General features: G+C 55.6%; 1 protein-coding gene across 1 annotated transcript in view; it reads right to left on the bottom strand.

Annotated features, from left to right (window-relative positions):
* Window positions 1-15,584, bottom strand: part of CNTN2 (contactin 2) — a 29,224-nt gene extending 13,640 nt beyond the window's left edge. The window contains exons 1-4 of the mRNA XM_054294514.1: window positions 15,493-15,584; window positions 6,126-6,229; window positions 1,039-1,183; window positions 142-317 (exon numbers count right to left, since the gene is read on the bottom strand). Coding sequence (XP_054150489.1) covers window positions 142-317; window positions 1,039-1,183; window positions 6,126-6,180 — 376 coding nt within the window. The 5' untranslated portion in view covers window positions 6,181-6,229; window positions 15,493-15,584. The remainder of the gene's footprint in view (window positions 1-141; window positions 318-1,038; window positions 1,184-6,125; window positions 6,230-15,492) is intronic.
* Window positions 15,585-16,277: the final 693 nt, after the last annotated feature.

Genomic DNA, 16,277 nt, shown 5'->3' on the forward strand with positions numbered 1-16,277 from the left:
AAATTTCTACGGAAGTGCTGGGAGATTTCTCCATGGGATGATGTGCTGGAGAGATTCTCTCCAGCCTTTTCCCAGGCAGGCTCCGTTTAAGACCAGCCTAACTGGGGTTGTGTTTAATTTACCTGGCGGTGCCAGACTTACAGCCAAAGCGGAGTGAGGCCTCCCTGCTCACCACGGTGCCCCTGGAGTTGGATGCCACGCACTGGTAGGAGCCGGAATCCTTGGCTTTCACGGGGTTGCTGATCACCAAATCCCCGGCCACCAGCCTGTAGCGGGAATCCGGCTCCAGCTTCAGCTCTGTGCCGTTCATCTTCCACCTGCAGGAAGAAACGGGGCAGGGACAGGGATAAATGCCCATGGCCGCACTCATGGGGCTGAGCCTGGTGGATTTCCAGCTGGAGGTCAATTTGGATGTGAGCTGTGCCCTGGGAGGGGTGGAACTTCTCAGAATTGTGGGATTGTTGAGGGTGGAAAATCCTTCTGGGATCATCAAGTCTCAGCTGTGCCCGATCCCCACCCAGAGCACTCAGTGCCACCTCCAGGTGACACCTCCAGGGAAGAGCACTCCAAACCCCCCTGGGCAGCCCCTTCCAGCCCTTTCCATGAGGAAATTCCTGCTGATGTCCAACCTGAGCCTCCCCAGCCCAGCCTGAGGCCGTTCCCTCTCCTCCTGTCCCTGTTCCCTGGGATAAGATCCCAAATCCTCCCCGGCTGTGCCCTCCTGGCAGGAGTTGTGCAGAGCCAGAAATTCCCCCTGAGCCTCCTTTGCTCCAGGCTGAGCCCCTGCCCAGCTCCCTCAGGACTCTCCAAACCCTTCCCAGCTCCCTCAGGATTCTTCAAACCCTTTCCAGGATTCTCCAGACCCTTACCCAGCTCCTCCAAACCCTTTCCAGCTCCCTCAAGACTCTCCAAACTCTTCCCCAGCTCTCTCGGCTCCTCACAGGACAAGGAATCTCATTCCCAAGTCAATAATTTCCCATATATAGAATTCTGGATGTTTCTATCCCGTTCCAGGTGCAGAGGGAGCCCTGAGCTCACCTGTAGGTGGCGGGGGGATTGGCTCGGGCTCGGCAGGCCAGGGTCACCTTTTCTTCTGCCGATCCCTCAGGGAAGAGGGTGTGGGATGGCTGCTCCTCGAACACCGGCCCGTAGCTCCTCATCCCGCTCTGGGCTTGGCACCAAACTGTGGGAGAGGGGAAAAACTGCTCAGCTCCACTTGGCTTTTCCTAAAAAAATCCTCCTTTTCAGTTTTGTAGGTTGTGCCCAGCCGCGAGGAGGAGAGAAGGAGCAACGTGACAACCGCACCCCATCTGTCAGCACAGCCTGTGGGGACACACCCTGCCACTCCCACCGAGCATCCCGCAGCATTCCCGCCCTTCCAGAGGGACCAGCACCCCTGGGGACACGTGGAGCAAGGAGTGGGGACCTCCTGGAACACTGCAGCTGGAGCTGGGAATGTCCCCTGGTCCCTGAGCTTCCTACTCTGCCTGCACAGACTTTGCCTGGTTCATTCTTCCAAAATCCTCTCCTGGGTGAGGAAGGAGAGGAGAGAACTGGGATCTTCATGGCTCTGGACACATCTTGCAGGTCCCCTCTGTCCCTGCAGCTCCACCAGCTCCTGACACCACAAACCAGTTGGTTGCTGGTGTGGAAACCAGAGCAAACCAGTGCAAACCAGTACACACCAGTACAAACCAGCACAAACCATTCTGTTCCATGGCTGGGATGAGCCTGAAGCTGCTTTTGGGGTGTTCAGACACAGAATTGTCTCTGGTTTTGAGAAGGAACAAGAGGACAAAGGCCCCACCTGCCTGATCCACACCACGCCTGGCCCACCCTTTGGGGACAATGTGGGAAGTGCCAGCTGCCCTCCTGTCTCAGAATTCCAAATTCCAGCAGATCCCCTCCCCCACAGGGCAATCCCAGAACCCCAGACTGGTTTGGGTGGGAAAAACCTTCAAGCTCATCCCGTTCCATCCACACAGGGCAATCCCAGAACCCCAGACTGGTTTGGGTAGGAAAAACCTTCAAGCTCATCCCGTTTCACCCGTGCCATGGGCTGGGACAGCTCCCAGAGCCCAGGGTGGTCACTGGAAGGGACACTGAGCCAACAGGCAGAACCCGCCTGGAAATCTCTTCCTTGCAGGAACAGCCGGTGGGATAATTGCCAGCACGTCTGTCCTCGCTGTCCCTGTCCCCCTGGAGACGCCTGGCCCTTATCAGGGAAGGAGCCACCAGCACTGATAAGCTCCGAGCTGCTTCCCCAGCTCCGGGATCCTTCCCTGCTCTGTAATTGAATTAATGAGCGTCTCCAACCCGCTGTGCCAAGGCCAATCTGTCTCCTTCCCCCCCTTGCTCAGCGGGGCCGCTCCTCAATGAAGCCGTTCCCGGGGTGTTTGATGGAAGAGTCACCTCCAGCCGGGAACGGGCTGGGATCAGCGGGAGCAGCCCTTGACCCGCAGCTCCCGGGGCTCTCCTCGCGTTCCGGCTGCTCCGGGAGGAGGCTGGGATGGGATGGGAGAGGGGCTCTGCTAATTGGCTCCGGGCTGGGAGCAGCTGCTCCCCGTGTCCCTGCTCCAGGCAATTATCCCGGCTCTGCAAGGATGTGGCCGCGGGATGGTCCCCACAGGGAGAGGTGCCGAGATGGGGCTCTTTGGAATAGAGTAAAACAGCGGGTTTGGGGTTGTTTGGGATTGAGGAAAAGCACCAGGTTTGGGGTTGTTTGGAATTGAGGAAAAGCAGCGGATTTGGGGTTGTTTCCCTTCCCAGACAGTGCTGTTTTCCATCTACAATGGTTCTGTTCCTAAAGGGAAAGCTGGAAATCCTCTCCCCTTTGGATGTGCTCATGGGATGGTTCCCGGAGCCACACAGGGAGAAGCTCTGAGCTGGGATTCTTTGGAATTAAGGAAAAGCAGCAGGTTTGGGGTTGTTTGTAATTGAGGAGAAGCAGCGGGTTTGGCGTTGTTTCCCTTCCCAGCCAGTGCTATTTCCCATCTACAGTGGTTCTGTCCCTAAAGGAAAAGATGGATATCTCCCGTTTGGAGGTGCTCACAGGATGGTCCCCACAGGGAAAGGTTCTGAGCTGGGATTCTTTGGGATTGAGAAAAAACAGCGGGTTTGGCATCTTTTCCCCTCCCAGCCAGAGCTGTTTTCCTTCTAGGATGGTTCAATTCCTAAAGGGAAAACTGGAAATCCTCTCCCCTTTGGATGTGCTCACGGGATAGTCCCCAGAGCGGCACAGGGAGAGGCACCAAGTTGGGATTCTTTGGAATTGAGGAAAAGCAGCGGGTTTGGGGTTGTTCGGAATTAAGGAAAAGCGAGGGGTTTGGGGTTGATTCCCCTCTCCATCTAGGATGGTTCCTTTCCTAAAAGAAAAGCTGGAAATCCTCTCCTGTTTGGGTCAGTGCTGAGGGAGCCCCGGCTGGAATAAACTCTGCTGACTGAGGGGGAAACAATAATGAGTTAATGGGGAATTAATGAGAAAGAATTAATTGAGTGCTGATAGATGAGTTAATTGTGCTCTGATAGATGGCGGTGGCGGGATCCAGGCTGAGCAGCTTTGATTTTGAGATTAATTAGGGAGCATAAGGTAAATAATTTCTATTTATTTAACAAATAAAATATCTATTGGTACCACTCCCATCCCTGGCCCTTTCCCGTGAGATTTTTTATTCCAATCAAGCCAAATCAGGCTCATCCTCCCTCCTGATCCCACCTGGAGCCCGTGTCCCCTTGCTGTCCTCTGCTGTCCCTTTGTCCCTGCCAAGGTTGTGGCTGCCAGTGCCAGGCATCGATTTTCCCACTTGGAATCGATGCCAGGGGTTCAGGTGAATTTTAATCCACAATTCCAAGGTTCTGGGGGTGAAACGCTTGGATTTCACTCATTAAATGAATCAGGGGTTGATTAAGGCAGTAATTAAACAGTTACGAGGTGGGGATGAGGTTAAAAACAAGAACTGATAAATTCCAGGAGTTCTGAGACTGATCTGGGCCAATTCTGACCAGAATTCCCAACTGGTTTTTTTTCATTCACCACAGAATTTGCAATTTTTAATATTGCCAATACAGGATCTGTCCTGGAGCTCTGGCATTTGGAAAATCGGGAGAAGACACAAAAAAAAAAAGGATTTTAAGCTGAATTTCAGAAGGAGTGACCAGATGGGAATTTTCCATGTTCCATCCAGCTGGGAGAGCTGGAACGACAGGAAAAACCCCACCATGCCTCAGGAATAACCTTCAGTATCAGGGAAAATAATAATTAACCCCAAAATCGTGAGAAACAGGTGAAAGCAGAACACCTGAAAACGAAGATTTTCAGTAGCAGCTGCAGGGAGGTGACTCCAAAGTCTCCCTTTTGGGATATTTTTTAGGATATTTTTAGGAATTTGCTGAAAGCTCAGGTGTGCAGGAGGCTGCACTTTGTGCTGAGCCCAGGAAATGATGAATTTCCTCGGTGGAACATTTTCCAAGCTGAATTCCTTTTTCTGAGGACATCCACAGCACAGCCCTGGATCACAGCAGGGAGCTGGACAATAAATTGGTTTTTCAGGAGTTTTATGCCCAGAATCCAATTGGATTTGGGCTTTTTTGATGATCAGCTCTCTGAGGAACCCAGGCTTTATTTTGAGTTGTTTTTAATGAGCAGCTTTCTGAGGAACAAAGGGTCAGGGCTTGGATTCCCGGATTTTCCAGAGGTTTTCCCAACTGAACAAAAGTTTGGGATTTTAGATTGGTCTCTGTGCACTTCAGAAGCTTTAAATATTTAAATCTCCCTCCAGACCTGGAGGTTTTGGCTCTTTTCCCACTCCATAACATTTCCCTGAGCTTCATCCATCGCTTCCATCCTTTTGTCCCGATATCTCCTCGTATTCCCAGGATTTCCCCTGTCCCATCTGCTCTTGGATCTCCATGGCACCACCAGCCAAAACTCAGTGAAAATCACCCCCCCAGGGTGTGATTTTTGGGGGGTTTTGCCTGAACTCAGGTGGTTGTTGGGAGACCCCAAGTCCAGCTCCAGGATCAGGGCGATTTCCAAGCGGGATAATTGCCTCTGGATCCAGGGCAGCTCCCCCTGCCTGGGCCTCCTCAGGGAAGCAAAGAACATTAAAAGGTAATTAGATATTTATGAGGATGGGCCAGCAGGCTCTGCCCGGGCTGATGGATGGGCTGGAGGACATTAGCCAGGCTCAGCTGGAGAGGAAATGTCTCCCTGCGGAAAAGGGACCTGCAGGGAGCAGCCTGAGCCTCCCCGGGAGCTAGAGATGGGCTCTGAGGTCTGGAAATGGTTCCCAAAAATCCAGAAATCATGCCCAAAATCCAGAAATGGTCCTTGAGATCTAGAGGTAGGCCCTGAAGTCTGGAAAAAACTCCCCAAATCCAGAAATCCTCCCCAAAATCCAGAAATGGTCCTTGGGATCCAGACCTCCTCCCTGAGATCCAGGGATGGTCCCTGAGGTCTGAAAATGGTCCTCAAAATCCAGGAATGGTCCCTGACATCCACAACTGTCCCTGAGATGTGGAATTTCTCCCTGAGATCTGGAAATGGTCCCTAAGATCCAGAATTTCTCCCTGATGCCCAGGAATTCTCCCTGAGATTCAGAAATGGTCCTTGAGATCTGGAAATGATCCCTGAAACCCAGAAAGGTTCCTGAGATCTGGAAATGATCCCTGAAACCCAGAAAGGTTCCTGAGATCTGGAATTTCTCCCTGAGATCCAGAAATCCTCCCTGGCATCCAGAAATGCTCCCTCAGGAGCAAGGGAGATTTCTTCGGGTTACGGCCAGCAAGAATCCCTGGAAAAGTGGGATGGGGAGTGGAATGAATCCCACTCCCCATGAATGAGGGAAATGAACGCAGGAAATTCCTCCTGCACCTCCTTAAATTTGGGTTTAGAAAGGGGGAATTTTATCAAACATTCCTGGCTCAGAGGGATATTGGGAATAGCGCAGAAACGGGAAGAGCCCATCCCAAACCATGCTTGGATTTGGGATTCGGCAGCGCCCGCATCCCACGGGCAGGAGGTTCCATCCTGCGGGCAGGAGGTTCCATCCCACGTGCAGGAGGCTCCCGGTGAATCCCGAGGGATTTTCCCGCCTCCCCCAGTCCCTCCCACGGGAATCTCTTACCCAGGAAGGTGCCGATGGCCAGGGAGGTGTGGATGAGCCCAGCGGTGCCTCCCATCCTGCGCCGGGTCCTGCGGAGCCTCTATGGGCGCGTGGGGACGGCGGCCCTGGGGGGACACACAGCGGGGTCAACAGGGTCCTTCCAGCCCAAAATGTTCCATGGAACTGTGATTCCAGAGTCATCAGGGCCCTTCCAGCCCCAAATATTCCATGGGGCTGTAATCCCAGAAGCTCTGGGGATCGCAGCCCTTCAGGGCCCTTCCAACTCCAGATATTCCATGGAACTGGAATTCCAGAGGCTCTGGGGTCAGCAGGGCCCTTCCAGCCCCAAATAGTCCATGGGGATGCAATTGCCAAGTCAGCAGAGCCCTTCCAGCCCCAGATATTCTATGGAACTGCAATTCCAAAGGGTCTGGGGTCAACAGGATCCTTCCAACCCCAGATATTCCATGGGGCTGCAATTCCAGAGTCAACAGGACCCTTCCAGCCCCAGATATTCCATGGAGCTGCTGTTCCAGACTCTCCACAGTCCAGCTGTGCCTCTCCGCTGGCCGCCAGCCCAAGTGAGACTCACTCCAGGGCAGAACTCCAGCGGTGCCCGGAGGAGCAGGAGCTGCTGAAGGAGCTCTTTCTGTCCCCATGGGAGGGGACAATCAGAGAGCGGAATTGTTGTCCCTCCTCCTTTGCTATTTCTCATTCTTCTCCCCTCCTCCATAAACTCTCATTTCCAAGCGTTTCTGGTGGAAAACACCAAGGCAGAAGCACGGGGGATATTGGTGGGGAGTGAGAAGGGAGGAGTAATTTGGGGGTTTTGTGAAAATAATGAATAATTTGGGGAATAATTTGGGGGTTTTCTGAAAATAATGAATAATTTGGGGGAATAATTTGGGGAGTAATTTGGGTTTTTTTGTGAAAATAATGAAGACAATGGGAAGGAATTCTTGGCTGGTGAGGGCTGGGATGCCCTGGAAAAGGATTCTCCATCCCTGGAATTGTCCCAGACCAGGGTGGATGGGGCTTGGAGCAGCCTGGGATAGTGGAAGGTCATGACAAGGGTGACACTGGGCGGGCTTTAAGGTCCCTCCAACCCAAATCACTCCAGAATTTGGGAATTCTGTGACAAAGAAATCTTTAATTGAGACTCTTTAATTGCCAGGGCATCTCCTGATGGCCTTCCCAGTCCCTTTCACAGCCTCCTGTGATCCCTAAAGATTCACGAAAATAAACCCCCAGCCAAACCCTGAGCTCTTTGTGCAGCCCCGAGCCCTCTGTGGGAGCTGCACCGCTTCCCCCGGATCTCCAGCCGGGATTTGGGGCTGTTTTGTCCCTCTTTGTTAACAAACCCTTTGGAAACGGCTCACGGAGCTCTCCTGGAGCCCGGCAGGGCCTCATTTCCCGCTGCCCTCCCCAGAACGCCCCGCAAGGAGCCGAAGATGCTGCCAAGAGCTCCCGGGCCGCTCCTGCTGCTCATCCCCCTGCTCCAGCTGGTGCTGCCTGCGCTGCCGTCCCTGCCCATCTGTCCGCCCCCAGCCCCCGGAGCAGGGATTAGCGCATCCCCCGGGATGCTCGGCCCCTTCCCAACCCCCCCTCATTACCAGCAGCACCTGAGCAAACAGCAGAGCCCGGCTCGGGCTGCAGGAACCAGCCGGGCTCTTTGTGTCCTCGGCCGGAGAGAAGGGTTTGCTGCCAGCGTCCCAAAATCCACCCTGAAATCAATCCATCCTGAAATCCATCCCAACATCCATCCATCCCAAAATCCATCCCGAAATCTATCCCCAAATCCATCCCAAAATCTATCCAAAAATCTGTCCCCAAATCCATCCCAAAATCCTGGGGGTTTGTCTTGTCTGGGTTCGAGGGCCGGATCCCGGTGTCCGGAGCAGAGCCCAGCACCGAGAGCCGGACAGGGGACACAGGGAGGGGACAGAGAGGGGACAGAGGGGACTGATAAGAGAGGACAGAGATGGGACAGAAGGGACAGGTAGGAGGGGACAGAGAGGATTGACCGGAGGGGACAGAAAGGGGACAAGAGGGGGAACAGAGAGGGGACGGAGGGGACGGATAGGAGAGGACAGAGAGGGGACAGAGAGGGGACAGTGGGGACTGGCAGGAGAGGACAGAGAGGGGACAGTGGGGACAGAGGGGACTGATAGGAGGGGACAGAGGGGTCTGTCAGGAGAGGACAGAGAGGGGACAGAGGAGACAGGCAGGAGGGGACAGAGTGGGGACAGAGAGGGGAAAGAAGGGACAGGCAGGAAGGGACAGAGAGGGAACTGACAGGAGGGGACAAAAGGAACAGGCAGGAGAGGACACAGAGGTGACAGCCACCCTCAGCTCTGCTGGGATTTTGTTCCCTGACAGCCCCAAAATAAAGCCGAAGCTCCTTTATCCCCCCTGGCCGGGGAGGGAGGCGGCAGCTCCAGGTGGGAGAGCCCCGAGCTGTGACAGGGACAGGGAATTTGGGGACGAGCTGTGACAGGGACAGGGAATTTGGGGACAGTGCCCAGCGGGGCGGGAGCCGCTCCCACGCGGCAGCCGCTGGTTCCAGCAGCCCTGGAGCGGCTCGGTCACATGGAGTCACTTGATGTCACCGAGAATCCTGCCCCAAACAGCGTCCCGAGCCCACGGCCCTGCGGCCAACACTGTCCCTTTGTTCCCCCGGCCTGTCCCTCCGCCCTGGGGACAAGGGGCAGCTTTGAGCTGGGAGATGCCAGCCCTGCGCTAATTAATGAGTTGACTTTTCCAAATCTCCGCAGTTCCCTCGCCCCGGGGCTTGGGAGAGGCTTTGGGAGAGGCGGGAGCTGTTCCTGCACCAGCGGCTGCAAATCAAACTCGGGGAGTTTTTGCTCCAGCCCCGTTTTCCGAGCCTGAATCCTCTGCTGAGCCCCGGGAGCTGCCCGGGAGGGCTCCAGCTGCAGCTCTGCTCTCTTTGTTCCCTCTCTCCCTCCCACACTTCGAAAACAAACAGGAAAGAGAGAGGGGAAAGCTGGATTTTGTTATTTTCGTGGAATTTCAGACTGGTTTGGATGGGAAGGGACCTTAAATCCCATCCCACCCCATGCCACGGGCAGGGACATCTTCCACAGGTGGCTCCAACCCAGCCTTGGCCTTTTCCAGGGATGGAGCAGCCACAGCTTCTCTGGGAATTCCATCCCAGCCCCTCACCACCCTCACAGCCAGGAATTCCTCCCAATATCCCATCCAAACCCACTCCCTGCCAGCTGAAATCTCTTCCACAAGGAGGAGGCAGCAGGAGGATGCCTGGTTTGGACCCATCCTCTCTCCTGGGATTGGGGGCTCCTTGGGGCAGCTCCAAAATCCATGGAATTTCCCTGACATTCCCTGGATTTATCTGACCCCAGGCTCCTGGTCCTGGATCCAACCCCAAGCTCCTGACCCTGGTTCTGACCCACAGCTCCTCCAAAGCTCCGGAGCATTCTGCACTGGACATTGAGCCCTGCTCCCATCCCTAATTAAGGAAGGGCCACAGGGAGCAGTTTTTTCCCTGTTCCCGGGGTATTTTTGACAGACACCCGAGAGCCTGCTGGTGTCCTGAGAGGGGATCTGTCACCGCCGCTAATGGAGGCTATCACTGATACCTCTGGGAGCGATGGAGAGCTCCACGTGATCCCTTCCCTTTGGGATGGAGAGCTCCACAGGATCCCTTCCCTTTGGGGGCAGAGAGTTCCACATCCCTTCCTTTTGGGATGGGGAGGGATGGAGAACTCCACAGGATCCCTCTGGGAGTGGGGCAGGATGGAGAACTCCACATGATCCCTTCCCTCTGGGATGGGGACGAATGGAGAGATCCACATGATCCCTTCTCTCGGGGATGGAGAGCTCCACAGGATCCCTCCAGGACAGGGGCAGGATGGAGAGCTGCACAAGATCCTTTCCCTTTGGGAATGGGGCAAGATGATGAGCTCCACAGGATCCCTTCCCTTTGGGATGGAGATCTCCACAGGATCCCTTCCCTTTGGGATGGAGATCTCCACAGGATCCCTTCCCTTTGGGATGGAGATCTCCACAGGATCCCTTCCCTTTGGGATGAAGAGCTCCACAGGATCCCTTCCTTTTGGGAGCAGAAATCTCCACAGGATCCCTTCCCTTTGGGATGGAGATCTCCACAGGATCCCTTCCCTTTGGGATGGAGAGCTCCACAGGATCCCTTCCCTTTGGGATGGAGATCTCCACAGGATCCCTTCCCTTTGGGATGGAGAGCTCCACAGGATCCCTTCCCTCCGGAGCTGGGAGCGATCCTTGATCAGGGAGGCAGATTCAGGGAGCTCGGGGAGATTTGGAGAGGGGGAACAGCCTGGAACAGCCCCCCCCCCAGCTCTGACTGCAGAGCTGCATCCTCTGGAGGACGATTCCAGCGGGATTTTGGGAAGGTCAGGGGTGGGTTTTGGCAGGAGACGCCGCGTTCAGCGCTATCCATTACCGGGATAAATCAGTGTAATTCCATCCCCTGCTCTCAGCCACCGGAGGAGCATTTGGGATTAAGTGGGGCAGCTCCTTCTGCCGCAGCATTCCCCAGGGAGGGATCGCTCCGGCCACAATTCCTCCTGTGCCTCTTTTATTCAGGGGCACAGGAGGAATTGTGCCCCTGAATAAAAGAGGGGATAAAAAGGATAAGGATAAAAAGGAAAGGACAGGCGTGTGATGTCCCCTGGATTCTGACTCTCAGAACCTTCCCAAGGTTGGGGACATCGTGTCCGTCCCGGCACAGCGTGGCTGGGGAGGGACAAACGGGTTCATTGTCACGGGTTTGTCCTCCTGGAAATCTGGGGTGGATCGAGAGGGAAACTGCATTCAGCCCTTCCCAGAGCTTTTTTGGGTTGGATTTGTCGGCGCCTCCAGGTCCTGCAGGAATTCTGGGCCACTCCAAACCCATCCTGAGCAAGGAAGGCTCCAAATGAGGACCAAAAGAGGGGCTTGGGGTGGAGTTTTCACCCCAAACAGATCCTGATCCTGGAAGTGCTTTTCCTAAATAATTGATCACAGTTCTGGGCTGTTCCCAGGGCTTGGGGGAGTTTCCTTTTGATCCAAACTCTGCCTTTGTGCAGGAGACAAAGCCGGGAGGTGCCTTTGGTCCGGACATGGAAAGGGGAGTGGGCAGGGTGGGCTTGGGGGGAAAATCCAATTGGAAAAAAAAAAAAAAAGGATATTTTATTATGAGTGGGACTTTCCTGGTCTGGGCAGAGTGGATTTTACATGCGAGCTTTGCAGTGAGCTAGTTTCCCTTTAAGAATTATATTTATATTTATATTATACAAATATATTATTTATATTTATAATTTATAGTTACATTTATTATTTATATTCATATTTATAGTTATATTTATAGTCATCTTTATATTGTTATTTATATTCATAGTTATTTATATTTATATTTTAATTGTCTTTTTTCCTCCCCAAACAAACCCATTCCCATCTCTCTCCTCGGTGCCTTCCAGGGGGAAATGGAATTCCAACCTGAGCTACTCAAATATCCCTTGGAAAATTCCCGGAGGTTTGGGGCTGGAGCTCCTGGGGGTTCTGGGTTTGGGTCACCTCCAGTGGGACCTCGGGACCCCCAGGGTGGCTGAGCCCTGAGAAAAGCCTTGGGACAGGTGACAAAGCCAAGGGGACCAACGGGAAGAGTCGGAAGACATTTCCATGGATCTCCAGCCCCCAGGGATGGGGGAATTTTGGCTCGGGAAGGGAATTCACCCCAGGCTGGGCATGGGCCTGGTGTTAAGCCAGGCTGCCGCTCTGCTCTCCCTCCAGACTCGAATTCCAACTCAAAGCTCAGCCCAGAGCAGCCGGGATGAGTTTGGAACTCTGTAAATCCACCCAGGGGCGATTCCAGCGGGAATTTGAGAGACGATGTGGGCCCCAAATCTTGATTAAAGTCAGGGATATTCCCATAGGCGCATTCCCCTGCTGCCAACCCCTCTGGGGAAACGTTCCTTTTTCCCGGGAAATGTTCAATTTTCCCGCGAAATGTTCCTTTTTCCGGGGAATTGTTCCCTTTCCCCGGGAAATCCCGGCTGCTCTTGTTGGACCCTCCCTGGGCCGGGTGTGATTTCAGGCAGCCAGGACGGAGCTGAGCCCCCTCCCCATAACAAACCCCCCATTCCCGCTTCCCACCGCCCTCTCCAGGCCCGGCTCAGCTCGGGGAAGCTCGGCCCAAAGCCGGGACTATCCCGGGCTCCTCCCGCGCTGCGGTGGCGTCAGAGCGGCCGCGCTTTGCTTTGCTTTGATGTGCTCAGGTATAAATAGCTCCCACCTGCTCCAGCCCCTCCCCGCCGCTGGAAGCGCTCCTGGGAGCCGGGAACGACGAGCTGGGAGCTCGGGAAACCTCCTGGAGAAGGGGAGCGCTGATCCAACAGCGAGCGCTTTCACAAGGTTTTGGGATTTGGGGATGCCTGCCTGGTTCCAGGGATCTTCCCAAAGCTTCCCCGAGCTCCTCAGCCCTCCCAGTCAGCGCTGGGTGCTTGTACTGGTCATACTGGGGTTAAAATCGTCCCTCGGGGGAAGCTGCAGCTGCTCCCGGCGTGCTGCCGGGTTTTTGCTCCTTGGGATGCTCCACACCCGTGTCCAACCTTCTCTCCTGCTCCTGGGTTTGGGGTTTGGGTTTCAAACATTCCCAGCCTTGTCGGGGATCAGCACTAAACAGATTTTCCTGGTCCGTCCCGGTTTTCACGGCTGCCCGGTAGATAATGAATGTTCCAATTTAGGGTCAGGGCTGCTGGGCAGGGCTGGGGTTGGGATTCACAGCCGGCTCCGGCTGGGAATGGCCCTTGTGCTCCCTGGGATCATCCCACTGGGATCCTGGATTTTACAGCGGGACTGGGGGTGTTTGTCATGGAAAATGAAAGATTTTGGGCACAGGGAAAGGGATTTTGGGCAGCTGGAGAGTCGCGCTCAGCAAACCCGTGGGAGATGGGGAAATCACCGTCCCGAGTTCCCTGAAAACGCCATCCTGAGTTCCTTGAAAACCCCACCCAAACTCCATGAAAACCCCACCCAAACTCCTTGAAAACCCCATCCCGAGTTCTTTGGAAACTCATCCCGAGCTCCTTGAAAACCCATCCTGATCTCTCTGAAACCCCATCCCAAATTCCCTGGGACCTCATCCATATTTCCCTGAAACTGCCATTCCAAACTGCCTGAAAACCCCATCGGAATCTCCCTGAGACCCCATCCCAATTTCCCTGAAAACCCCATCCCAAATTTTCCCTGGAAATCCAATCCCAATCTCCCTGGAAATCCCATCCCGATCTCCCTGAGACCCCATCCCAAATTCCCTGAAAATTCCATCCAAATCTCCCTGAAAACCTCTTCCCCATCTCCCTGGGACCCCACCCCAAATTCCTGGAACTCCATCCCAAATTCCCTGGGACCCCACCCCGATCTCCGGCGGGCTCCGGGAGCCGGCCCCGATCCCGGGAATGCGGCTGAGGCGGGAGCGGCTCCCGGAGCTGCCGGGAGACCCCCGGAGGTGCCAGGGGTTCCAGGTGCCCCTCTGGGGGTGGTGGCGCTGCCAGCGACAGGGACACAATGCCACGGTGAGAGAAACCCCGGCAGGGCTCACCCTCTCCTCAAATATTTCATGGATAATTTGGATTTTGGGAATTTCCAGTCCACCTTTAACGGCTTTCCCATTTTTCCGTGGGGTGGAAATTCCGCGTGCTGTGTGAAATCCTAAACACACGGTTTGGGTTTTCTGCCCTTTTCTGGTTTATTTGTGGTAAATCCGCTCGGAAAATCCTAAGCCAGACCATCAAATCCTCGGCGAATATTCCAAAGGGATAAAAGTGGCAGCTCAGTTTTGTGGGAATTAATCAGGGGACGGAGAGGAGCTTTGGGAACCCTTTGTCTCACTCCACCTGAGCCCAAGTGCAGCTTGGCTCACAGGACCTCCCCATCTCCCGTTTTCTGGAGTTTTTGGGAATTCTGAGGAATTTTGGAAAGTTTGGGATTGGCTGCTGAGCAAAACTAGAGGTTTTTGGGGTTGTGTCACTAAATCTCAAATCCCCCGCCTGGAGAGGTTCATTTATTGATCCTAAATCTCCTGCGAGACCCCGTGCTCCAGCTCTGCACCCTCGAAATTCCTGCTGGATCTGCCTGGGAGGAGCAGGGCCGGGCTCGGGGAAAACCTCGGGATTTCTCTCAGCTCCGAGTGCTGCCTCCCATCCTCACAGCAACCGGTGTTCCCCGGGAGAGCCGCGATCTCCCGGGAATCCGCCCCGCTCCGAGCGCCGGGATAACGCTGGGGGCTGCTGGGGGCCGGGGCAGTTTTGGGGTCAGCGTGGGTGGGGTGAGGAGGGAGCTGGGGGAGTTTGAAGACACGAGAAGGAGCCTCAGGATGATGCCCTCAGCTTTCGTCCCTCGGGAATGGGAACAGAGGGGTGCACTCATTGTGGGGTGCCCATGGGGAATGGATCCGCGGCTTGGCACAGCCCCAGACACACAAACCCCCCCGGAGCACCCCCAAATCCCAAATCCCACCCTGCCCTGAGATCTGCCCTCAGGAAGGTGAACTGGGACAAAACGGCTCTCCTCCCTGCAGAGGAGCCCCTGGGGCTGCTCAGGGCTCTGCCCGCTCCTTCCGGGGGTGCTGAAGTAGTTTTGGGCAGCAGAACCCCCCAGCACATTGGAAATACCCGATCCCCCCTTTCCCAGCGCTCTCCCGAAGTGCCTCGGGCCGGAACGCGCCGGGAAAAAACCTCGCGACAATCGCTGAGAACCGAAATATTCCCCGATTTTTTTTTTTTTTTTCTTTTTCCCCACGTAAGAGACATTTCTGCTGACAGCCGCCCTGACCTCGGCCGCGCAGGCAGCGCTGCCACAAGTGCCACCGCCTCCTGCCAACTCCACCCTCGGCTCCTCTCCGGATGCCCAAACCACCCCGGAATGCCCAAACCACCCCTGGATCCTCTCCGGAGTGCCCAAATCACCCTCAGCTCCTTTCCAGAATGCCCAAACCACCCCGGAATGCCCAAACCACCCCTGGATCCTCTCCGGAATGCCCAAAACACCCCTAGATCCTTTCCGGAATACCCAAACCACCCTCAGATCCTCTCCCGAATGCCCAAACCACACCGGAATGCCCAAACCACCCCTGGATCCTCTCCGGAATACCCAAACCACCCTTAGATCCTCTCCAGAATGCCCAAACCACCCCGGAATGCCCAAACCACCCCTGGATCCTCTCCGGAATGTCCAAACCATCCTGGAATGCCCAAACCACCCTCAGCTCCTGTCCCAGTCCCTTCGGAGCCCACCGGGACCCCGCAGGGTCCCCCCGGCCGGAGGATGCTCAGACCCACCCGCAGCCCCCTCCATGGCTCCGGGATGCAGCAGAGCGGCACAGAGCGCTTACCTGCGGCGGGAGGGCTGCGTGGGCATCAGCCGAGGGCCCGCGGGGCCTGGCGGCTGCCGGGAGCTGGGCTGCGAGGCAGCGCTCGCCTGGTGGCTGGCCGAGGGTGGATGTGTGTGCCCAAAGCCACTGCAGCATCTCTGCATTAGGATGTGCTCCTCCCTCTCCTCCCTCCTTGCGTGCGCGCTCCCTCGCTCGCTGCCAACCACCACGCCGCTCCCTGGAGACGGGGAATTGTTGGGGTTTTAATTTATTTATTTTTTTTTTTTCCTCTCCCCCCTCTCTCCCTCCCTCCCTCCTCGCTTTTACCTCGCTTGCCACAGCGCAAGGCGGGCAGGCAGAGCGGCTCGGGCAGCAGCATCATCATCATCATCCTCGTGGTGGTGATGCATAATTCATCCCGCAGCCTCTCCCGCCTGCTGCGCCCACCGGCAGAGCCCCCTCGGGGCCGGAGCAGGTGTGGGGCCGGGGGGGTTGGAGGGCTCGGAGCCCCTCGCTGTGGGGTGGGAGCAGCCCCAGAGCCCCCCATCCCTGTGTGGGTCCGGGTGTGTGCACCCTCCGTGCCTAAATATATCCCGGATTACACAATCGATCCGTAATTACACAATCCCCCCCTGGGTACCCGTGGGTTTCTGTGTCTGCAGACAGCCCAGGATGGGATTCGCGCGAGGAAATCGCGGCACTGCCGAATTTTGGGGTGCTCCGGCTGGCCTGGAGGGTCCCTGACCCTCCGCGGGGCCAGGACGGGGATTCCTCAATCACAGTGATGGAGCGTGGTCACCTTTGGG

The sequence above is a fragment of the Melozone crissalis genome, unplaced genomic scaffold (genome assembly GCF_028551555.1).
Source record: "Melozone crissalis strain CALT ecotype California unplaced genomic scaffold, PUWL_Pcris_2 ptg000253l_1, whole genome shotgun sequence".
Lineage (NCBI taxonomy): Eukaryota > Metazoa > Chordata > Aves > Passeriformes > Passerellidae > Melozone > Melozone crissalis.